This window comes from Nestor notabilis, unplaced genomic scaffold (assembly GCF_000696875.1).
Source record: "Nestor notabilis isolate BGI_N333 unplaced genomic scaffold, ASM69687v1 scaffold31642, whole genome shotgun sequence".
NCBI classification, from domain to species: Eukaryota; Metazoa; Chordata; class Aves; order Psittaciformes; family Psittacidae; genus Nestor; species Nestor notabilis.
Window position 1 is genome coordinate 16,992 of NW_009917507.1, and position 24,781 is coordinate 41,772.

The 24,781-nt window shown below is 41.8% G+C and overlaps 1 protein-coding gene across 1 annotated transcript in view; it reads left to right on the forward strand.

Moving 5' to 3' along the window:
- The window catches only part of LOC104401625 (zinc finger MIZ domain-containing protein 1-like), a gene marked incomplete at its 5' end in the record, with an annotated part of 32,388 nt that extends 8,720 nt beyond the window's left edge, over positions 1-23,668 (forward strand). Inside the window, 12 exon segments of the mRNA XM_010009270.1 lie at positions 1,245-1,419; positions 2,739-2,880; positions 6,103-6,313; positions 7,517-7,622; positions 8,181-8,341; positions 8,636-8,703; positions 9,650-9,718; positions 10,244-10,491; positions 13,481-13,644; positions 19,321-19,415; positions 19,417-19,558; positions 23,258-23,668. Of these exon segments, the coding sequence (XP_010007572.1) occupies positions 1,245-1,419; positions 2,739-2,880; positions 6,103-6,313; positions 7,517-7,622; positions 8,181-8,341; positions 8,636-8,703; positions 9,650-9,718; positions 10,244-10,491; positions 13,481-13,644; positions 19,321-19,415; positions 19,417-19,558; positions 23,258-23,365 (1,689 nt within the window).
- Between the last annotated feature and the right edge of the window lie 1,113 nt (positions 23,669-24,781).

A 24,781-nucleotide genomic window follows, 5' to 3' on the forward strand; every position in this document is an offset into this window, starting at 1 on the left:
AACAGCAGATGATCTCTGTCAAGTTTTTAAGTGACAGATTTTTTAATACATTTTGCATGTGTGTATTTGAGATGGAGTGTAAGTTTTTTGCTTACAGGATAACTCTAACAGGGAATCTGTGGTCTTTCCAATGCATCCCCTATTTTGTATCAAATAATGGCTGTTCTGGAAACAGAAAATAAGACACCTTGTTAGGAAGGGAGTTCATCTGGCTAGTGGAAAAAATTCAGCTTGCCACAGACAGGACCTGAGCCTTTGGATTATAGTGATTGTGAAGATAGTAACTCTGTGTGTTAAAGAAAAAAGCAAAGATTGGTTGGAAATGTAAACACTCAAGATTTCAGAATGCAGCTCTCCTCTTAGGTGCTTTAGAGTATCCTACTCTGTGAAGTATTTAGATTGTACAGAATCAGATTTGAAGTCCTGATATTTTGGCTGTCTGTAATAATTTTCATCTTCCGACATTCCCATGAATATGTGCTTATGCTACATGAGCTATTACAAGAGAGTGACTTGCAATAGCAGTTTTGGTTAATGCCAGCTTCCTTCATTATTGGTTTATTCTGTTAACTACAGCCGTCCCCTTAATTACAAGAAACAAAACCAATGGTGTTTTAATACTGTAGCTGCTATTTATACCTAACCTTCCTTTTTCTTTTAATTTGTCTTATTCAGCATCAAGCTAAGAAAAAAATCTAATTGTAGGTACACAGAATAAAAGACATCCCCTGACCCTCAGAGTTTTCATTCTGAGTAGATGAGTTGGACAGGGGTGGAAGAAAGGATAGACAGAAGTAAAAGGGACAGAGACATTCTAATTGCATGTCTTTGGCATTTGTTTTTCATGTAGGCTTTTGTGCGGTGGGGCTATTTTGGGAGGAAGCCAAAGTGATACAAAAGGGCTGGGTGGGTTGGGGTGGTGTGGAAAAACTAAAGTGAATTGCTGGTTGTTTTTGGAAAGAGAGTGTTCAGAGGAACGCAGTAAGCCTTTTGGCAGCCATGCTTGCATCTGGTCATTGCCTGAGTTAAGCTGGCTTGTCTGGTTTCAGTTCCTGCTTTGCTCTCCTAGTCTGCCTCTTCCCTGAAGGCCTCATGGGACCTCCTGTGGTTTCTTCCCCTTCCAGTGACAGAGGGGCCTCCCTACCTTGTTTGTACCATTTGGTGTTTGATAGCAGTGCAGTTCACAAGGCTTACTATTCTTATTTTCAGGCTGCAATAACAATGTGGTGTTATTTATTTTCTAGCCATCAAGGCCTGTACCTGTGGCAAATTACCCTCATTCACCTGTTCCAGGAAATCCCACGCCACCTATGACTCCAGGGAGCAATATTCCTCCATACCTGTCACCTAACCAGGATGTCAAACCACCATTCCCACCTGACATTAAACCAAATATCAATGCTTTACCACCACCTCCAAGTGAGTAGCAAACAGAATGCCGCCACAGTCATTTATTGTCCCTCTGTCTTCTGCCACATATATTTCAGAGTCTGAAAACTAGCTCTGATTGCTGCTCTGGGAGAGACTTGGATCGTGAAGTTGTGATAGGTGACATGCACCGTGCAAGGTCACTAGAAACAGTGGACAGGAAAGAAAAAGATTGCTATCCCCTCTTAAAGTAGAGTATCAGAAATGTTCTTCCAGGTTAAACTTGTAAGAATTTTACTTCTGAAGTATTCCTTTGATACACGTCCTGAGGATAAAACACTTGATTTTGTGTTGCATTATGTGTGCTTGGTAGGCTTGTTTACTGTATGGACTTTCACTGTGGTCTGTTTCATTCAAGGGCAAAGCCATTCATTGAACATCACTGCAGAATAGTGTAAAATGTGAATATTTATAGCGGTGTCTCTATTGTGATCCATATAGGCTTCTTAAGAATAGTCAGTAGTATGCCAAAAATTGATGTATGTTCCTTTCAAAGCCACTTAACGTCACAGCTACATTTGGCTGGGAACAGGGCAGGAATAACAGAATCTCTCTGACTGTATACTATCATAAGATGTCTGAGGTTTTGAAGTGACTGGTGGACAATAGGAGAAACCATTTACTAAGGAGATGGGAGAACCTTTATGTTCTCTGTAAAATAACTGCTGCTGCATTAGCACTTTGCAGCCGGTCTTTGATTCAGGATAGGTGAGAAATGAAGTAGAAGAAGGTGGCCTGCAGTATTATTTGGGCAAGAAAACAACATTTAAAGACATTCATACTTCATAGATCAGCTGTAAGTTTACCACAGACTGTCATGTTGTGAGATCAGATAGTAATTAAAAACAAGTGTCTGTGGACATTGGATAGGTTCAGCTGATGAAATTGTTGGAACTAATTGGGTAATGCTGATTGCAGGGAAAATAAGCATTATCACAGTTTGCCATAATTAAGAGATCTGTTGTCAGTCGTCTGCCAACAGAGTAGCCTGGAAAAAAAAACCTGTCCAGTAACAAAAACTAGGAATTCTTGCCATGCTTGGTTTCTGTTTATGGTCAGGATGCTAAGGTCCTAATGTTAAGTGTGGGAGGATAGAAGACTTTGTTTTGCTGTCACAATCAGTTTGAGCTCTGTCACTCGTATCAGTTAGTTACTTGTGATTTTCTTTTAAGTGTGTATGAACCTGTTAAGTTAGACCCAGTAGCAGATCACTGTGCCATTTGTTACTATTCTGTATAAATATACACATTATTATTGCACTGCAGATGCTAAAGGGAAAGTTCACGCTTTCTCTCCCTCTTCGATCCCAGCCAACCACAATGATGAGCTGCGTCTGACATTTCCTGTGAGAGATGGTGTTGTACTGGAGCCCTTCCGGCTGGAACACAACCTGGCAGTCAGTAACCATGTCTTTCACCTGCGGCCAACTGTTCATCAGACACTGATGTGGAGGTAAGCTCGGTCTTGCAAACAGTGATGGAGGCCACATGAACTCCATTTAGGTTTGCCACTTACAGATAACTCTCACCTCTCACTTTTCAGAAGCAACATGTTCTAAAATGCTTCCTGATCTGTGTGGCATCTCTTTGCTGATAGCACATGGCACACAGTGTCTGAAAAATCACTGCAACTGTTCCATCTTTTCTACTGTAGGTGGAACAGGTGTGGGATGTGCATGACCAACACCACTACAAACTTCCGTTTGGGAGGCTCTGAAGTTCTAGGTGCTTTGTGAAGTGCTAGTTGCAGGAGTAACTGTGCAGGAGTGTTACATAAATGGTGCAGAGTATCTGATAATGAAAAACAGCACAGTAACGAAGAGCCTGATTTAGAGACTTTGTAAAGCCATTTGGAAAGACAACTACTTAAATCTTCCAGACTTTAGAAACTTCCTAAATTCTGCTCTCTCCTATGACTCCACAAATAAGGACAGGTCAGAAATACTGGCACATGGCTTTCCACATACAAAACCTTCTGGATTTCACTTACAGCAAGTACTACCTTCCAGCACAGAGGAATAGGTTTTCTAGGTGGTACTTTCCTCCATTTAATGTAGATCTGTGTAAGTGATTCCAGGTTATGACCCCATTTCACCATTTTCCTGGAAGGACTTTAGATCAGATGATAGTCAGAGCCTTAATCTTTTTTATTTGTATTCTTTCAAATACCACAGAATAATTTTGTCTTCTTCTGTTTTTCTCAGAAGGTATCTCAGTGTTATCCTGGCTGCTGATCACATTGTTTGAACCTGTCTCTGTGCACTGTGAAGGCTGGTTAATTGCTCAGGATCTTGTATGGAGGTTGTTTCACAGGTGTAACAGCTGAGAGTGTAAAATGCAGTATCTTTCTGTCAGCACATTTTCCGTTACTCCTGTCTTGCTTTCAGTTTCTTCCCATGCCTGGACCATATACCCTCTGACCTTAATGGGAGTGATAACTTGTACCTTCAGCTTTTTTCCCTGTGGGGATCTTCTTCCTGTTCACTGGAATCCACTTGAGACTTCTATTTTCATGTTGTGGGGGGTGTGAGTTGGGCAGAGAGGTGCACTGAGTTCTCTGCTCCACGCATGGACTCTGGCTCTAAAACTGAGGCTTGATGTGGGATGCACGAGTCCTTGCTGCCACGTTGCCCCCTTACCCTGAGGTAACCTGGGCGTTGGGAGGGAGAGGGATTGCAGGCAGACCACATCCAATAATTAACACCTAACTTTGAGGTCAGTTACTGCTTACTTGCATTTCATTATCATGGACTACTCGCAGCAGAGGGAGTTTTGGCAGTTATTTGCCAGTTCTTATTAATAAGTAATCACTACTGGGGATTGTGTTGGCTCATTCAGTAGATTTATAGTGCTGCACTGAGGCATGAGGCTGTTTCTTAATATCTATTCTTCCTTAGCTCACCAAACACATAGCCTTTATTTAAACTTATTTTAATGAAGACTCATAGGTAAACTGTGCTCAGGTCTGCTGTTTTGAAAAGCTTGTTAATAGTGGGGAGGACGGACAGTCCTGTAATGAAGTCATTTCACATTTAAGTCAGGGCTGGATGGGCTCCAGAAAAACGAATTAGTCACATGTGTGAATGGATTTCAGTTTTATAGAGAATGGTGGAATCCAGCCAATTTTGAATATTTGTCTGCCACTTAAAATATTCAGCAAAACCTCTCACGTGTACACACATAATGAATAGCAATGCAGTCAGTTTTCTCCCCTCTGGGAACTTTTCATGGTTACGAAAAACAGAAAGGTTGAAGGCAGGGGAAATGTCTTCTTGAAGCTGGTTCAGTCTTAGCACTGCTCAGTTATTAATAGCGTCCCACAGTGGAGACACTGTGTGCTGAGAACATGAGGGTCTCCTGCACTCTGTCACCGCTCTGTGACATTCAGCAGGCCTGCTCAGAATCCTTGGGAGCACACTTAGTCTGCTTGGTTTTTCTGTCAGAGGTACCAAGCCTTGCTTCCCTCCAGGTTTGGGTGACTGCAATGTGTTCTCACAAGGTGAGAATCTCCAGTGGATCTTGCAGAGAGAGCTTTCAAAAATTGGTAATAAGATACTAAAAAAAGCTGGAAAGACTTTATATAGCTGGGTGATGTTGAAAGGTCAGCTGGTCTGTGTTCTGTACTTTTCTGTTCGTTAAAAAATGCTTTTATCCAGAGCTAAATCTTGATGATTTGAAATCCAGAAAAGGCAATGTTAACTCGGAATCGAATCTCTGATTTTGGAAAATGGCAGTTAAGGTGGTGATGTCCTCATAAAGCTGTTCACTGATCTTACAAAGATATTTTCCTTCATGCAAGGTGAAGAAACGAGCACCTAGATTTTCGAGTAGAAAAGATAAACATTCAGCTGTCATAAACAGCAGAATCCTGACATATGAGTTCAGTTTTTCATGTTCTTTTAAATTTCTTCTTAAAATTACTCATTCCTAACACAAGGTTAACATCCATGTATGAAACTGAAGTCATAGTCTTACCCACTGAATTTGTGATCAACTTAATCTCAGCCTCTTCCATTTTTGGAGGTGTTCTAAAACTCATTTTTGAGGAGCTAAGTAGTGTGGAGAAGTTATTATTGGAGAGGTGGGAGGAATTCATGCTCTGAAAAAAGGTCTAAATTGGGTAGATTTAATCCACAGATGTGGTAATTTGGAACCACAGAAACGCAGGGGGTGAGATACAGGGGTCATTTTAGTTGATTTACCTGTTCCAAGGCAGGATTAGCTGTGCTGGTGTTTTGTCTGACAAGTGCTCATTCCAGTGCTCTTTTAAATGCTCTGAAGTAGTGAAGAATCCACGGTCTTTGAGCAGAACCCACAGCAGCATGTCACTCTCTTGTTCTTGATTTTTAACACACAGGAAGGACCTACTGAATGTTACCATTTTTCTTTCTGCGGGATCACTCCATGGTCTAGTTTTGCAAAGTGGTTTGAGATGTTCCCTTGGAAAGTCCTTTATAAGTGTAAAGTATTAACAGCAAGTTTGTGGTGTGCTTGCATCACTAATTCGTCATGACTTGCTTCTATTAAGGGCTTTTATGAAGTATGTTACATCCTTTACTGGCAGTAAGCTAGAAAAATAATCTGATTGATGAAGAAAAACGTTTCCTGGCATCAAAATGACCTTCCTCTGCAATGTGAACACAAAATTAAGGAAGATTTATTGGTTGTTGTACAGGTCTGACTTGGAATTACAGTTCAAGTGCTATCACCATGAAGACAGACAAATGAACACAAACTGGCCAGCTTCAGTCCAGGTCAGCGTTAATGCAACCCCACTTACCATTGAACGTGGTGACAACAAGACATCTCATAAACCTCTGCACCTAAAGCACGTCTGCCAGCCAGGAAGAAACACGATTCAAATTACAGTCACAGCATGTTGTTGTGTAAGTACTCTGAGCTCATGGCTGCAGCTGCTGATGCTGAGTTTGCTATTTAGTATGGTTTGCAAATGTTGCCTTAGCTGAAAGAGCCTTACTCTCTTTTTTGTTCATGCATTTTACTGGTAAGGTGCTTGTTTGATGATGTTGACACAGAGAGCTAATGTGGAAATTTTTGCTGCTGAATTATTGCAGAATGTAGTGGTGTCCTCATGTCTCTGAAAAGGCTTGTGGTCTAGGGGAGGAAAGGTGTTTGATCTCTTACCTATTTAGCATGTGCCTGTGTAACAAGGCAGTTAAAGTGTATTAATGTAGAAGTAGGTGATTGTGATGCAAACTATTGTCTAGTACTAATTTCATTTACTTAGGGTGTTAAACTGTGTGTGGTTTGACATGACAACATCAGCAGCATTAATCACTGGTGGTGGTGATGATTTTTCAAATAGCTTTTCAGATGAAAACGTCATATTCCATGATGCAGTCTAGACCATGCAGCTTTCCCCTTTCTTCTTTCCCATAGTTCCACTCTTCGTGATGAGAACTGTATTTTCAATGCAGACTGTTGCAGGCATACAGTCTGAGCTTTTGACTGTTCTGTTGCCACTGACAATAAAGCAAGCTGCTACCTCTCCCAAGATTGCAGTGTAAGGCACTTTGAGAAGAAGCCATCCACCTGTTTTGCTTTACTTCACACTGATGTTTCTCTGCCTAATGTCATTTATTTGATGGCTAAGAGCAGACGCAGCATCCTGTGAATCAACAATGAGATCTGTGTTGGGGAAGGAGATTCAGCTGGTTCCAGAAACATCAGTAGCAAGTCGTTTTTTGCAACTTCGAACATAGTCAAGGGCAGGCAGGGAGGCTAGACTGTGTCAAAGAATTCAGGTTTTTAGAAATAACCCCTGATGTCAGAGATGAATATGTCAGCACTATGTATTCTGAATATTAAGGAGGGAGAAAATGCAGAAAATCTTCGCTTTTTTAAAGCCCTTGTATATGTTATGCTCCTGGAGCATAGAACAACATACTGTGCAGCGTGCAGAATATCCCTGAGGGAGCCCGTATGCGCATGGAGCAGAACCAGCTTTCATATTTAAGCATCAGGCTCTTAGGGAAGCCATGTATTCAAGGGAAGAATGCAGCTCTGTTCAGCAGTGTATTTACCATGTGTGTTTGGTTCTCTTGGTAACAAAATGCATTTTCTTTCAGTCACACTTGTTCGTGTTGCAGTTAGTACACCGGCCATCAGTTCGCTCTGTACTTCAAGGTCTACTAAAGAAACGCCTGCTCCCAGCAGAACATTGTATCACTAAAAGTGAGTTTCCATTTTGTGTGGGTGATGACTTTCCAGGATGCCTATGTTCAGTTGTGATAAGCTATTTCTGCTCAAGATTTGCTTGCTTTTTGAAAACCTTAAGCTGTACTTGTCAGGAATTTCCAGAACATCATGTGCGTGGATTAAATCCTCGATATCCTCGAATGTTGAGGGCTATTTGAGTGGGGGTAACAAAGTACCAAGGACACAAGCTTTGTTCCTAATGAGGACTCTCCCGTTCCAGGAGAGTCTCTCCGGCTTTCCCCCATATTTGTTTTTGACTTACCTAAAAGGCCCAGGTAGAAAGATTATTCTTTAAGGCTACTTTGAGTGCTTATGCGGCACTTAATTTGGCTGAGAGTATAGCTGATATGCATGTGTGTGATGGTTTGTCTCTTCAGGAGAATATCCTGAATTACACAGAATACACCTGTGTGGATAAATTGTCCACTAAATTGGCCCTTAACAGTTCAAGTGTTGGTCTTTCATATTTCTGTGTTAGAATTTACAGTACACTTGTGTTCTGTCACACATACACATACCTTTCTTCCTAAACAGTAAAGAGGAACTTCAGTAGCGTAGCAGCATCCTCTGGCAACGCGACACTAAATGGAGAAGATGGAGTAGAGCAAACTGCTATTAAAGTGTCTCTGAAGTGTCCGATCACATTCCGGCGGATTCAGCTCCCAGCAAGGGGTCACGATTGCAAGCATGTGCAAGTAGGTAGATGCCAGTGGCCTGGCAGTATTCCCTCAGCCATGTGTTGTTACAGTACCTTTAGCCTAGTTATTGTAAGATACCACCTAATGAAATGTGATTACTTTGTGTATATCAACCTAAATAATTATATATATTTAATGTAGAGGGAGAAAGTAAGCTATTTGGTTTAGTTTTCCGTGCTCGTAGGCTTTTTTTCATGGTAGTTTTACTTTTGACCCAACTGTTTCAGTTAATACAGTGTTTTCCTTTGATTTCTCTTTTTTCTTTTTTTCTTCTTTCTTTCTGATACCTAGTGCTTTGATCTGGAATCTTACTTGCAACTGAACTGTGAAAGAGGAACTTGGAGGTGTCCAGTATGCAAGTAAGTGCAACCATACTACGTGAAATACAGTTGTAGACCATTTGACCAAATTCAGATCATATTTAAAGTCATGGAGGGAGAAAAAGGAAGTGCTAGTAAGTAAGGTGTATATATTACATTTATCTAATAGTATAAAATCTAATGAGAATTCTTGCAATACTTCATTAACTGGAGGACCCTCTAGATTGTTAGAAATATAAAACCATCTCTGCAAGTCTCCAGTTCAGTCCCATCTGTGCCAGCTGATGTTAGGTGGGCATTGCAGGCTTGTTTCAGTGACTGTCCATGGTTGATGTGTACCCTAAAGTGCAGCTATTTTCTCTGGACTACCTGCATCTTTTCTAAGTTTGGCTAAAAATGCCAGAAGAATTGAATATCTTACTTCTTAATTTATGTATTCCTACAGCCAGGCCAAAATTTTTGTCCTATTTCTCTGACTATGAGCACCTGCATTCAGATCTAAGTGCCTATGTAACTAAATAATTTCTTGTTTTGTTTTGTCTGTCCCCATCTGTGCTGGTCTTAAGTAAAATAGCTATAATACGTAGTTATTTTGAAGCCACATTACTGTGCAGCTCAAAAAAAAAAATAGTCCAGTTTAAAAAGAGAATAGTGCTAGCTGATGTTCACAGGAGAGATCTGCTGTGTTTGCAAAGCCTTTTAATTCACAATGTATTTCAGTAAAAAAAAGGATGTGAGCAGCTTCTGTGGACACGCACAAGTAGATGTATTCTTATCTCATCTGTTTGATATAAAATACCGTTGTGGTGGTAATGCAGATGTAGGACTAAAACTGTTTGCCCCAAATAATTCCTAAATCATATGTTACAGAGTTTGGTGGATCTCAATATTCTGATTTCATCACTAGCCTATCATTCTTCCATTCCTCTTTCACACATGTGTAGCAATATTGTAACATGAGGTTTGGGGTTTTTTTCCTTTCTAGTAAAACTGCTCTGCTGGAGGGCTTGGAGGTTGACCAGTATATGTGGGGTATTCTGAACGCTATACAAAAGTAAGTGAACTTACTCATTTCAGATATCCAAGACAAAGCAAGTAGGAGATATGTCAATGAGTACTGATAGTCACACCAAAGTAGCTCTTAGTGATTGAACTTGAATATTCTATTTCGTGGGTCCTTGCTGGAGCTGGTGATACAGTGAATCAGTTTCCATCTGCTTAATAGATCTTGTTTGGGTTATCTCCTGATGGCAGCCTCACTGATGAAGTGGAGGGAAGAGTGAGACTGAAGAATTAAATGTTTTCTCATATTTACAAGTAGTCCCAATTCACATTGGCAGACCACATAATACGTTTGGGTTTCGTTGTGTGGATAAACACATAAATGTGCTCCCACGGTTGCTCTTTTTAAAACTTTCTTTTGGCGCACATTTGAGGAGTGAAAGATCTTGAGGTTGTATTATACTAGATCATTTCAGAACATTTGTTACCATGCAGATTCTTATGGAAACTCTAGCAGTATTGACTAAATAATAATAATAATCAATTCATGTGCTAAAATGTTCACATTATTTTACAGCTCAGAGTTTGAAGAAGTTACCATTGATCCAACTTGCAGTTGGAGGCCGGTCCCTATAAAGTCAGATATTCACATCAAAGATGACCCAGATGGCATTCCCTCAAAAAGATTTAAGACCATGAGTCCAAGCCAGATGATCATGCCAAATGTAATGGAGATGATTGCAGCTTTGGGTCCTGGCCCATCACCTTACCCATCCCTACCCCCTCCTCCAGGAGGCAACAACTCCACTGAATATGGTAACCAAGGTTAGTTTTTCACCTTTGTGCACACAGGTGGTCACTCTAGAAGCCGGTGGTTCAGTCAGCTTTGTGATTCGGATATGTCAGTGCATCTTGTCAGAGAGGTGCATGAGGAAAGGAAATTATATAGCTGCAGTTCTGAAATTCTGTATCAGTCTCTTCATTTAAGATTCATCTGTTTATAGGGAAACATATTTTAGTAAGGAAATTGGTGCTTGTCATATTTATTGCCATGCAGCCCTCCCTGAATCAACAAACATTGTATGTTACCTTATATATTCATGGCCTGCCACAATATACATATTTCCTAATTTTTTCTGTCCATTTTCCTGCTGTTGCACTCTCATTCAAGTGAAGGCTCACAGTGCTACAGGAGTTACAAAGTAGACTCTGCTGTCTGGGACACCCAGTTTAACTTGTGGCTAGGTGGGTGACATTTGGTAGGCTACCCAGAAAGTGGATAACTTCTAAAGAGCTTTTAACGGCTTTGCAAACACCTTTGCATTAGAAAATTACTTTTGAGTTCCTCTACCCATGTGCTGCCAGATTGAGAAACAGGGAATTAAATACAGGCAGCAGAGATACATTTTCAAATGACTGGTATGTTGTGAATAACTCAATTATAGTGACAATTCTGAAAATATGAAACTAGAGACTGGGTTTTTGTTTTTTGCAAGTAATATGATATGACTCAGTTCAGCTCTGGAAAAAGACCAAACTGTTCACACCATCAGAATCCCCAAATTGATTACAAGGTGATATATGTGGTTTTTGCAGGCATTTGAAGAAAAACACAGGTTGCATGCAAAATATAGTTAATTTGCTCCAATGACTGCAAAACTGATGACAGATGATAAAACTTTTCAGGTTTTCAAACTAATGAATGATTACTATATCAAAGCCAAGAGCACTGAATCCCAAATATTTCACTCAATCAGCAGTAGTGAAGTGCAGTCAGAGCATGAGAACAAAGCCATCTATTCGTGATCTTCTACTTCATAATCAGGAATGGACAGGGCAGTTATGTAAAGTGGGGTTTAGGGTTTGTGTAACGGTTGCTGCCTAGACTGGTATTTTCCTGCCTTCCCCTGTGGATCCTGTAGCAGAGGTAGTCCTTGTTTCTTGGAGCCCTGACTCATCAGTGGCAGGTGAAACCCACGCTTCTCTACTTCCCCTGCAATAGGCATATCAATGCAGAGCACCACATTATCCTAAATGTCTTCATAGGTCTGTCCCTCAGCATGTGGCACAACTCTGGCTGCAGAGAAGGGGATGCTACTGCATGGCTGTAACTGCCTGGGCATACTGCCTTGCATCTGCATTCTCCGTCAATATGTGCACTGAAATTTAGTGTTTAGAATTAGATAATGTCCTTGGATTAACAGTACTCTAGGCAAAGTAGTAGTAGTATAACTGCTGTGGTTTACGTTTGTTTGTTTGGGTTTGACAGTAAGCATACTCAAGTTTAATTTCCTAATATAACAAGTACTCAGTAATATAAGACCTTATTCCAGCTCCCTACTATTAAATCATTCCTGAGACGCGAGGCAATACCAGCTGTGTTCTGTGAGACTCATCCAGTTTGCAGATTAACAAAATGAGAATTAGTAAAGCTCTGCAGTATTTACATGATAGATCAAAGTCCTGACTTCTTTGAGAAATACTCTTACACAGCTAATGACTTCTATTCCTCTGAGATTAAACTTCAGCTTGTGAAGCTGTGCTAAAGAGCAAATGATGCAGCTTCTTCAGTTTGTCATACTCCCTTCTTGACTTAAAGCTGCTGTACTTCAACTGACAAACCACAGACTCTCCATGCAGGCTCCAGAGTTATTCTGTTATTTCAGAGCTCAGTACCATCCAATTCAGTTGCTTATATGAAATAGCTGAGTGGTTCAGTTTTTGCTCTTCATAGCAAATAAGCCACCAGAGTTGGTATCTCAGTTGGAAATGTTAATACAGGGATCTGGACAGAAAAAATAGGAGAGTAAAATTTCTGTACTGGGATGTGTGCCAGCTTTAGAATTCAAGTGAAGATCACTGGACTGAGGTGGGATGGATCAAAACATACCATTGATGCTCATATGATATTTGTTCTGAAGATCCACAAGGGACTCCAGGCTTGTTGCTAGGTGGTAGATGTCTGAGGGTAAATCCAGATCATTTATTACCAGTTGGTGTGAAATTTTGGTGCTTTGGAGAACATTGTTTCAGGGTGAAGATAGGTGAATTTCATAGTCACTAGTTTTTCATTACGAGTGTGCATATCCACATGCTGAAACACAGGCTACAGGCAGCCAGTTTGTAACTCTGAAAACAAGACAAACAGATCCAAGAGTGGAAAACTGAAGTTGTATTTGCAGACAGTCAAGTGAATTTTACTAGGTTTTGTGGGAAGCAAAGAGAATGACATCACAAATCCCAGCCGGACATGAAGGCCTCTTCTGCACTGTCTGAATGGAGGTTGCCTGTTTATACCACAGTAGAGGTAAAACAGATGAACTGGTACTGTAGCATCTTCCTGATACAGTTCTGTCAATTAGCTTCATCAAAAACTGAAGTAATGCTACAATCTTACTGAGTGTATAGAAGCATAGATTAACACAGGTGTCCTATAACTGATTTTTGACTTGGGCAGTCAGTTTCAGTTACACCAGGATGCTTCCAGATGCAAATATTCCATAGAATTTAATATCCCTTTCACTTCTTTACATGGTTAAGTTTATGTGGTGCCTTGACAGTAATTTATCAAAATGTCTTCAGTTTTCAATTAGTTACAACATGTACATGAAAGCTGAGTACTGTTTTTCCTTCCCTATTCCTCCAGCTCGCTCCAGCAGTGGGGAGCATAGTGTTGTCACATGCAGTGTTGCAGTTGCCTTGTGCTGAGCTGTGCAGGCAGGATGCCATGCTGTACAACTCTTACAAAATACTATGAGAGATCAATGTTGGGAAACAAATAGTTTCTTTCATATCACATCTGTTTCTCTTTTAGGCAACAGTTACCAAGGTCATGGCAATTTTGACTTCCCGCACGGGAATCCCGGTGGCACGTCTATGAATGACTTCATGCATGGGCCACAGCTGTCACATCCCCCAGACATGCCAAGCAGCATGGCAGCTCTCGACAAACCTCTCAGTCACCCCATGCAGGAATCTGTAAGTAATGGTGCTGTGCACGTAGGTTTTCCTTTGTGGGGGTAAGGAGCTCTCATCCAGCTAACAGACTTGGCTCCTGAACCACTTTTACTTTTTGTGGATTCCTCACTTTGGAATTTTGTGAAATAGCGTAGTCCTGAGAAATGCAAAAAATGCTGGGTTTAGTTTCTGGCCTTTTTGAGGTTTTGGAGAAGCCTTTCTGAGCTTTTTGAATTGTCATTTAAGCTTGTTTATCTGAAAGAGACAACCTGGCTCAGTGTGCTTGTGTTAATCATTGTGCTTTGCTCTAACACCTGAAAAAAACTAGACTTCATTCCCTAGGCCAGCAGGGTCTGTGACTATCCATCTTCAGAAGACAGCTTGTTAGAGTAAGGCATTGACTGACTTCAAAGCAGGGACAATATCTTCCCTGGCTTTGTCCCTGAGGGCAAAATTTACATCAAAGCATTTCAAGGGGGAGTTCTACCCAAGTAGCATGAAAGGCACCTTGAAGCTGTTGGGAATAGGTGGAGCATTTAGATTTCAAGGAGAGATGCTGCCACTGGTGTGAGAATGCATCAAGGTGAGAGACTAAAAAATGGAGGTTCCTCGGGTCTCAGGAGGAGAGGCAGAACAGTGCCTTGGAAAAGCAGCTTGTTCAGAGTACTGAGTTTTATATACAGACCTTTACAGATCTCCTGAAAATGGAGTACTGCAGCAGCTAGGTGATAGAAAAAGCTACCAGAAGTACTTAGCTCTTAGGCATGGCTAGTCATCTGTTTTTTTGTGGGGTGGGGTGTGTGTACACATCCTTTTATGTTCATTTAAGTTACAGGGCAGGGACTTCATAGTGTGCTGTTGCTGCACAGGAAGGATGTTTAACTTGGTAAGTCATCTGTGCCATGTCTTTAATGAATACTAGAAAGTACAATTTCAGAATGTAGTGAGGCAATGTGGTAGCAGATGCTCAGCAAAAGCCTACTCAGTCAATGTCTCCTCTAGCTGGCAGTGGGTTTCCCAAGGAGGATGGTGAGAAATAGGAAGAAAGGAAGAGAAAATTCTTAGCACTTGGAGAGAACTCAAGTAACAAGACTGTCTGCGAAGGAAGAGTCCAGAAAGTGTAATGACTTTACCACTTTACAGGCTAATAAAGGAAAGAGCAAATATGCTGCAAATTCAATTTTACATTGGCAGATTCCACATGCCCAGCTTAAAGAGCAGTCTGAGTTACCTGCATCAGAACCAACCATACAGTATTAGTATAGAGGGGAAATTAGTATCAGTAGTGATTAGTAGGGGATTAGTATTAGTAGTGAGGGGAAATACTACCAACTCGAACCCCTCACAGCTACTTTCCTTTGAATCAAAGCCACAGGGAGTTATTTTTTGCTTCCCATTACCTGACACCGACTCTTGATTTCATCAGTTAACTGCTATACCCTTGCTGCAGTAGTTGCCCCAGTGAAATTTCTGAAGTGGTAAGATATGAAGTGGTTGAATATGAAAGTGAAAAATTTGTGGCTTTCTGAAAATGTGACTGCTTACAGATAATAGCAAAGGTGAAAGTTGCTCAAGGCTATGCATGTTCCAGAGCTGTAAGAGGGTATTTGGGCAAATAATAGATTTGTAGTTCTGTGGGCTAGTCTGTAGCAAATCTGGTAACTTGTTTATGATAGCTGGCAGTTAGAGTAAACCTTTGCCTCACTTCTCCCTCATCTGTCATGATACGCAAGCTGTGCTGTTGGGAACGTGAGGCAGTGATAAAGCATGTTCCACCTAGTTTATGTCAGTGGTTGATTTTCTCTAATGAGGATCAGTTTTCAGGTCTGTTAGCACAAGGGAATTAGATAGACTGTGTCAATGTGGCCATGCAGTCTTTGCATGGCTGCGTTTGAGGGCTGGTAGTGCTTCCACAGTGCTTTTTTGATATTAAAAAATCTCTGCTTTCCTCTTTCTCTCTTTTTCTCCTCCCTTTCTTCTCTCTCAGAAATGAACTGTTTGTCTGTAGCAGGCACTGAGGAAAGGCAGCTTTAAAATTACTGCTTTTAGAGAAATGCATGCCATTAGCACATTCCTAAATTGTGTAGCTGAATGTCTTTAGACAGACATCTCTCTACAAAAATATCTAGAAATCATGTTGCGTAATTGAACTAAGGTTTTGGGATGTTGCCTGTGCTCTCGTCTGGCTTTTTGTCTTTTCTTTTTACGCATTTAAGGTGTATTTTGTTTTCATCTACTATTCACTTTGACTGTTTCATGTCAGGATCAGATGTTCGGTCCTTTAAGACCCAAAGTCTGTCTCTAGCTGGAGCTGAACACTGCTGGGGAAGTTCCTAATTTTCCTATTATGAAGATCTATGTGGTGGCCTTTGTGTAATGGTAGGCAGAGAATGTTGATTCCCCTCAGACATACTCCATAGGTCACTCTAGGGAATGCAGATGTGTTTGCCCAGTGCGGGTAGGGCTGGATAGCCAGGGCTGGATCATCTGAACTACCTTATCTCAATACTGCTGTTCCACAAGAAAAGACTCAAGACCTGAAACATGACTTGAAGCAACACCTCTTCCCCAGTGTAGCATTGTGAATAGAACAGATGTTTCTAAGTCAGTTCAAGATTGCTACAGAACAGCTGCCACAATCACATTATGTTTGATTTCAGAAATTGTAAGCAAGTTTTAGACAAAAGTAGCTGTAGCTTAGTGCTTATTCCAGACAGTGTAAGGAGTGGTGCGTGACCGAGCGATGGATGATCATGCCGTAGTTTTGTAGACTCAGTGAGGTGATGTGAGCTGGTGCTGCTGGAAAAAGTCATTGCTCTTGTTTCTATTTTCACTTTTCCTCTCTCTTACACCAGCACAAGTGTCATTGCAGCCATGAAGTGATCTGGATCCAGGTACTGATGTGATTGAAAACTAATTTGGGGATGGGGGTATAGTTTAGCTTTGCTCCATGTCAGTTTCCCAGCTGAGTTCACTGCATGCCTGCAAGGATGCACCCAATGACAAAGGCATAGATAGGAAGTGCCAAGATCAGCAGTAGGACAGGATGGCATCTTTCAGTGGTTCTGCCAGCTAACCCCGCAAAAGAGTTGGTAAAACTGTGACCCCAGTAATGGAGAGAGGGATAAACCATCGACTTAACCTGCTGATTTTTGTCGCACTATCAATTTTATCCTGAGATGAAAGGAATATTGTTCTGCAGCTGGCAGGTCCCGTTGCTCTCCAGCTATACACCTCAGCACTCCTAGAGGTCACTGTTGGGCTCGTAAAGAGTTGTTTTGTGCTATTAAGCTGAAGATGTACTTTTGTCTGCTCTAAACTTTTCTTTTATAGATAGTAAATGTTTTAAGAGTACCAAAGTTTACACTTCTAAACCCAAGAGGAATTACCTTCCTGTGTAAGCAAAGGCAACTTTGTTAGACTCCATGTTCAATAGTGGGGTTTAGTGTTTTTAAAAGAAAACGATGGGAGTTGCACACGTAAGCTGAGCATACGCAAAGTGAATCGATTAGAATGTTTTTGCACCGTGGCAAACTTATCATTTGTAAGCTGTAAACAGATAGAAAAATGCTGAAGCCCTGAGCATTTTACTTTCTCACAGGGAGGCTGATGGAGTCTGTGGCCTAAGTCGGATAGATTTTGAACCTGCAATGGCTGTTTAAGATGATGGTGGCCCTCAGCTGCCTTATCAACAGGATATTTAGATATAAAATATGCTTGCCTGTATAAACATAATGTAGACTTTCTAACCTGCTTATTTGTTTTGAACTATGTCTGTGAACATACAAATGCCCTTGGTTTAAATATTGATATAAACTTGGCAGTATGACTCTTGCTTTGTGCATTCAGGGGTGAATTTAAAAGATTATTCAAGATGATCCTGTTTTGTTTTTCCCACTTTAGCAACACTGTCTTAAATAGCTTTTTATTTTTCTTCTTATTAAGCTTTCTCAATTTCCATGTTACACACATCCTCAATGAATGAAGAAGGAAACAATACTGTTTGGATAGCATCTCCTTTCACTTTGACTTTTGCAAAGTTTTTAGGCTGCAGATGCGTTGACGTTCAGGTGTGGTCTGTGGGCAGATTTTGTACAAGTTTACCCCTAAGGTAACAACAATAATGTTGCAGAATGATTTTCAAATAGTCAGACTATGACCCTAATGGAGAGAAGAGTGTGTATCAGTACTTTTTAACAGTTACTTTAAGCTCTCCTATGGGAAACAGGCCCAAATGCAGTGTTGCAGATAGAATCCTGCTCATTTCCACCAACCATCGTACTACCAAAGTATTGTAAAGGATCTCTGTGTAGCTGAGTATGACTGTCCCAGTGGATCAGCATTCAGGTTTCAGTTTTCGTAAGAGTGGTGAAATGTGTTTTTTAATGCTTATTTATCTATTTTTTTCTTTTTTTTTTTGTAATTTTGTGGGAACATTTTGGTTAAGTTCTGTAATAACCTCCCTTTTGCTTTCCAATACTGAAGACACAGTATATAACCTTGCAGTCTACTGTGGTATCAAAGGGTCAATGCTGACATAGCATTTTGCTGGTTTCTGTTGGCTTGGCTGAATGAATTTCATGCTGTCTTTGTATGTATATGTCCTTTTATTTCAGCTCCACTTTGTGGCAATATGTAGCATTCCTCAAAAAATGTTTACATTTTTTGCTTCTCCATATACCCAATTAACATGAGACATCTGATTCTGAAGCATTCACACACTTCTTTCTCATGGCACCAAGGTCAAGCCCCAGGGAATCCCCTAGCATTAAATGTGATGTGCAGTGGAAGGAAGAATTGGACTTACGTGTTTTTGTTGCTTCTCTGTCATGTGAGAAAGACTTTTACCCTATTCTTCTATTACAGGGTTTGGAAGATGAACGTGGTTTGGTAGTTTATTCCCCATGGAAAATGTAAAAAATACAAAGCTTTTGCTAGAGAACTTATCCACAGCATGGATAAAAAATAGAATTGTGATTATTAGCTTACTTTAAGCTAATGCCTTGTCTGCAGGTATGCAGCTCTGCTGATGGGGGGAGCTCGCTGGCTTGTTTCTTTGTCAACCATCAGATGCCATGAATGTCAGCGGGGAAAATCTTCAGCCTTTAAAGGGGGTGTTGCATTCTGAAGAGAAAAGGAGGGGAGGAGTGGGGAAGGGCTGGTGTTTGCAAGATGTCTGTAATGAGTTGAATCATAAGTAGGCAGTGATGTCAGGAAGCTACCCAATAAGGGAGCTGAGCAGAAATGATGCATTTTCTTGCCATAGGAATCGTTATTCAACAAATTCTCCATGCATTCATGGAATTTTTTTAGGACAAAAGCTGATGCTGAGCTGTACCCATAAGCCTCCTTCCCTCCTCTTTGGGGTTGCATCTTCAAGTACAGTGTCCCACATCACAGAGAAGCAAACCAACAGCGCAAATCCAATGTGTTTATCTCCCCCTAGCAGATAACCTTCAAAAAGCTGAAACACTTCCCCAAGCATTGGGATATGGAGTTTTCTTTTCTGATGGCATTTTTTATTTCTTTTTTTTTTTTTGTCTTTTGTTGCTTTTGTCTGTTCGTTTGTTTTTGTTGTGTCTTTTTTAGTTTATTTTAAGTTGTTTCTTTTTGTGACATGCGGTTTCAGAGTCAGGCACCGCGAGCACTGTACCTTGTGGCCTCACTTTCTTTTCCTGCTTTTTTCCTCCTCCGCAGATCCCTCATCCCGGCAGCACTGATCAGTCCCATACTTCCATGCAGCAAGGTTTGCACGTCCCTCACCCCAGCAGCCAGTCAGGGCAGCCATTACATGCCTCCCCAGCAGTCCCGGCAGCCACCCCCGGCCGCTTCTAGCAACCATCCACACAGTGACCTGACCTTTAATCCCTCCTCAGCCTTAGAGGGTCAGGCTGGTGGACAGGGAGCACCCGACATGCCGGAGCCCTCGCTGGATGTAAGTCTGTGTCATACTATCATCTGCCTGCCATAGCGTGTGCTTCGCATCGCGGCGGGAGGGCGGGGAGGGTGCGGGGACGGGGAGCTGCTTCCACGGCACATGCCATCCTTTCATGCTTTGGTACATGGGCGCAGGTGCTGCAGCCGAGGTGACAGGGCACTCCTGGCTTGCTGGGAGAACAGTTCTGGTTTGAGCAGCCGTGTGGCGCGCGAGCCATAGCCTCTTCCTAGCGCTAAGACAGGCATTTCTTCAGGCGGCAGTCCAGGCACCAGGAGGGGAGCCACATCCTCCCTTCCCCCTCATCGCTGAACGGGAGCTCCCACGTGCTCATGTAGGCTCTGTAGCCATCACAGTGCCTGAGTGAGAGGAAGGAAACAGCTGTGTGTCGCTGACTGTGGCGGAGTTGCGCCAAGTGAGCTGCACGCTGAGCCCCGCAGTGTGCCCTGGCCAGTGGGAGGGGGATCTGTGCTGGCCCATGCTGTGGTACTGCCCCTGCTCCCTGCAGCCAAAACCAGGCTGTGCCCATCCGTACCCACTTGTGCAGGCAGCTCAGCAACACAGGTTCTTCCTCCTGGTGTGCCACACGGAAGAATGAACAACAAGGACGTCTTCTGCCTCCTTAGCCGCTATGGGAGGAAGCTTACAATGAAACAAAGATAACCTAGGTTTAAGGCCAAAAGTGATCTTCCATCTCTTAGCATCCATTCAGTGAAGTCGGAAGTGAATTATCTGAGGTATCTCTCTGGTTAACCACCTACCTCCTGAAATACAAATTCCGTAGCACTAGGATTGGATTTTTGTTTGAGTCATGCGTTCCCGTATGTGTATCTTCTGTCTGTTCCCAAGTCTGCTGCTGCGCAGTGTAATTTTCTTAGAGAAATGTTCACCTCTGTGCCTTGGATTTATATCTGTATTTACTGTTGCTGTATACTGACGTCTTCCCAGTCACGCAGGAGCCCTGTGCTGGCAGGTAGCCTCGCAGAGGGGCGGGAAGGGACTAGGGGAGGCATGGGTGCACCAGTTATAGGAACAGTGCTCAGTGCAGTAACTTCTATCTGAACCAGACTGCTGCTGTTTCACATAACATGGTCACATTCACATCCTTTGGGAATGGTAGTTCATGTGGCAATTAGAGTTCTGAACCGTTAAGGACCCTGTATTAGCAATATTAACAGATGAAATAAAAATGACATTTTTACTTCAAATATTTAAGAACACAAAGTATGCTGTTATTGCTCAGGCACTCATTCCTCGGTGAAAAGCAAAGTAGAAAAACCTGTGCATTTATCACAGTAGCGTGGTTATCTCTGATGGGGGTATGCTAGATTCTTAACAGGAGGCTGAAATTATCTTAGCTACATGAGAAGGCAGTGTGGGGAATATAGTTCCCTGAAATATCTGTGGGCTCAGTCACAATCAGTTGTATTATCTTAATGGGTTTAACTTTCAGCAGCTGTGTTGTGGAACCAGGCTGGATAAAGTTCCATGCAGCAAACCAAACAGGGGACTGTACCAGGGGCAGGCAGCTTAGTCCACTTCCTCCTGGCACAGTCACGTTAATTCTTTAGGGCTTAAGTGCGATGCAGTCTAAGGTTTAACCTAAAGTTTAACCTAGGATATAGGACATACATTGTATAGATACAGAGCCAGGTGATCTGCACTCATACCTCAGACAGCAGAGGCATCAGAGAAGAATGGCTGATCAGACCTCTCAAAGTATTCACTCCGGGAGCACTGGGTGCACCTCTCCAAATTCTGCCCCTAAGTCTAGTCTGTTCTTCTGCCTCTCTCCCCTCCCTGGCGCTCCTCTGTCTCTTACCACTGCTCCAGCATGGCACCCTCAACTTGCAACAAGTCTGTGCTGAGGTCTCTGGTTTTCACACCAGCCAGGCAGGAGGCAGGCTGTGCTGGCTGGTCCTCCGACCAAGGCAAGCCGAGGTCACCCTCCGAGCTTGGAGGACTTCCTCTTCACAGATACTGAGCATGTTGTTTAAAACTTACACTTTTCCAAAAAAAAAGATAACTATTTAAATCGTGTGTGTACAAGAATGAGCCTCAGGGACGTTCTGTTAGTTTTTTAAGAATTGAGTTGTAAAATCATAGGACAAATGCAACCATTTTTTACTTTATATACATTTGGTAGGGCCACAGTTTTATTTTGGGCTTCTGTACTTGGTATTCATGTATCATGATAGCAGGTGAAATACATTTAAGCCTTACATCTTTAGTCTAGAACTCTGACAGCAGCATTTTTGCCATGAATAAGAGGAGGCGGTGTTTTAAGAAAAGCATTCCTCTGGGAGATTCTGTTTGTGTAAACTTAACATCGTGTTTTTTTTCAAAATGCTTAGGAAGTATTAAACTTCTTTCTGCATTTCGTGGTTAGCTTATTGAAAGATATGTTCATCCATATAACATTAGAAGATGAAGCTGCATTTTCACAGGAGTAACAGAAGCATATAAATATAATATTTGCATGCTAAATGTGATGCAGCCAAGCTTTTTGGTTTACCGTATTTGAAACAGAACAACTTCAAATGAATTTCTCATACCTGCTATTAAGTTTGTTAAAGCAGTCCATATTTTTCTGTATTTTCTTTAACACAACACTGAATATAAAGGGAAGTTTATTACAAATATAAAGGGAGTTTATCACAAACTCTTCCCTGGTGTTTTTTTTATATATGACACTTTTACTTTGGGCTAAGATATGGCAAGATGCAGAATAAAGCAGAAAACACTGCCTGGTTACTCAACCCAGGAGTTAACGATTTCCTTGTTACCCATTAGATCGAAAAGAATCCGAGTGATTGATGGTTGGAAAAACAAGATTTCCTATGAAAAACACAGTAGTAATAAAAATATGAGTAACACCCCACAGCTATTCCTTTTGATACTTTAGAAGATTGGTGCATCTTCTATTGGATGGGGTGTTATGCCCTGACCGTTTAAAATGTCTGGAATTGCACATAATGCTGTAGCTGAGGAAGTACTTCCAACTACTGTAAACTCACTGCCACAGAAGCAAAAGGGCTTGCCCACCTGCCTTGCCACTCCTCTCCCCATACTCCTTCACAGTTGGGGTTTTTTCCTCTTTTATTTTTTTTCCCCCCTTCTTTCTCCTTTCTGGGTAGTTTTAGCCCTGGTTGAGTCCCCTGCCCCTGAGCTTAAATCTCAGTGCACAGGGGTGAGGAAAGGACAAGGCTGCCTCTTCCTGTAGGGTTGCAGACTTCAGGTGATCATCACATTGCCATGTGTGAGTCACATAGACCAGTCTTTGCTGAGCTACCTTGAAGCTTAAATATGTACTACTCAAACCACGTGGTTAAAGTTTTTACTTGGTGTTCTGTATGAAACTAACCTACATAACAAGCATTTATATTGAATTTTTTGTCAGCATCGCTAGCCAGGAAATATACTTTGTTTATAGATGAACTTTGTGATGGGAAGGTTGACTGAGAAACCCTAACTGAGATGGTAATGTGATTCACAGGTGAAAACTGAGCAATACAGGCCTTCACAAACAAGTGGATACTGCATCATCTTAGGGTGTTAGGTTTGTGTCGCTGCCTTCCGACTTACTTGGATATATACTTGTGAAAGCCAGTTTCCAGGAATGTGTGGTGTTTAATCCCTTTCTTCTCTCAATTGTGTTTCTGTTACCTGTAATTTTCCTTTTATCTTTGTATTTTATAGCTGCTTCCAGAACTCACAAATCCAGATGAGCTGCTTTCGTACCTGGATCCTCCTGATTTGCCAAGCAATAGCAATGATGACCTTCTGTCTCTCTTTGAGAACAACTGAAACCCTATGTATTCTCCCATCCCTTTCACTTGTTCACATGTGTGTGGCTGCACAGCGAGGAATCTTTACACTCCTTTTCCACAAGAGAAGAAAAAAACTCACAACTTGATCCAGTGGTGCACTCCCTGCTTTCTTCATCTCAGAACTGCTTTTGTCAGCTTCAAAGACTGCGAAAGTAACGGGAGAAAAAACCACAAAATAGAAATAAATGCAGTAATCTCTGAGTCTGCCGTGCTACACATGACAAAGAAGCATAGACAGTTGTGCAGCTATTGGAAACCCCATTTGTTGTTCATCCTCTAGAGAGAGAGTTCTGTGATACACATAGTGTGAAGTATCTTGGCAAAACCGAATCTTGGCAAGGGAAGAAAAGGCAACAAAATGGAACTGTCTTTAATTGACCCATCTCAGAGTGTCCTTCCAACGTGTGTTCTTCCATTTATTTGAAACTGTATCTCCTCCCTCCACCCCACCTCCCCTCTGCCCCCCTCCAGCCACAGGTTTGCGTTGGGGTGATTGTCCTGGCCTCACACACAAAGGAAAACAAAAACACATACAAAGCGCAAAAAAGCACAAATCCTACAGCTAAGTGGCAGAGATAGGGAAGACCCACGGGCCTGTCAGAGGGAGCCAGCAGTGTAGCTCATGTGACTTAAGTAACAGAATCCTGAGAGTCTTCAGGCTGCAGCTGCGGGTGTTGGTATTTCTGCATGTGCAGGAATCGTAACCACCTCTGTGCAGAGGATTCCTCTGCCCGAACACACAGATTGGGAACACCCAGGAAAAATTAAAAAGTAAAAAGTGTTGGCGATGTTTAGGGATATTTTTGTGGTTTTGGTTTGAAATCAGTACTTTTTGTGGCTGTGTTAGCACCCAGCTGTTGGGATTCTGTAATAGATCTCTTCGCCGTGTATGCCATATGGAATGGAAAAGAGAGGGAGGGGGGATGCAAACCAAACTGTTCTTGATTATTACCGACGGCCTTTGGTGCCCCAAGCGTTTGTGTCACTGTTTGTACTGCACAATACATAGTAAGACAAGCTGGGTTGAAGGCAGCCAGGAAGTGATTGCAGGACGGAGGGAGAGTAACATCATTATCTGCATTATTTGTTTTAATAATTGGCTTGAGAAGGGGCATTGACATTGGACAGACATCTTACAGCTTCATTTTTGTATGCTTTGCGTTCCTGTTTTGTGACTGTTACAGATAATTCAGCCTTTTTCTTTTCTCCTCCTTCAGTTTCTTTTTTTTAAGCTTTGGCTGCCGGGATGAGCTCTTTCTCCTGAAGGACCGGGCATGGGGAGAATCAGTAACTGTTGGTAGATTGCTACTGCCCTCGAGAGACCCTGCTGCCACAATCACTGTCTTGCCCCTGTGATCTGTGCTTCTCGTGTGGTTGCTGCTCCTGCATGAGC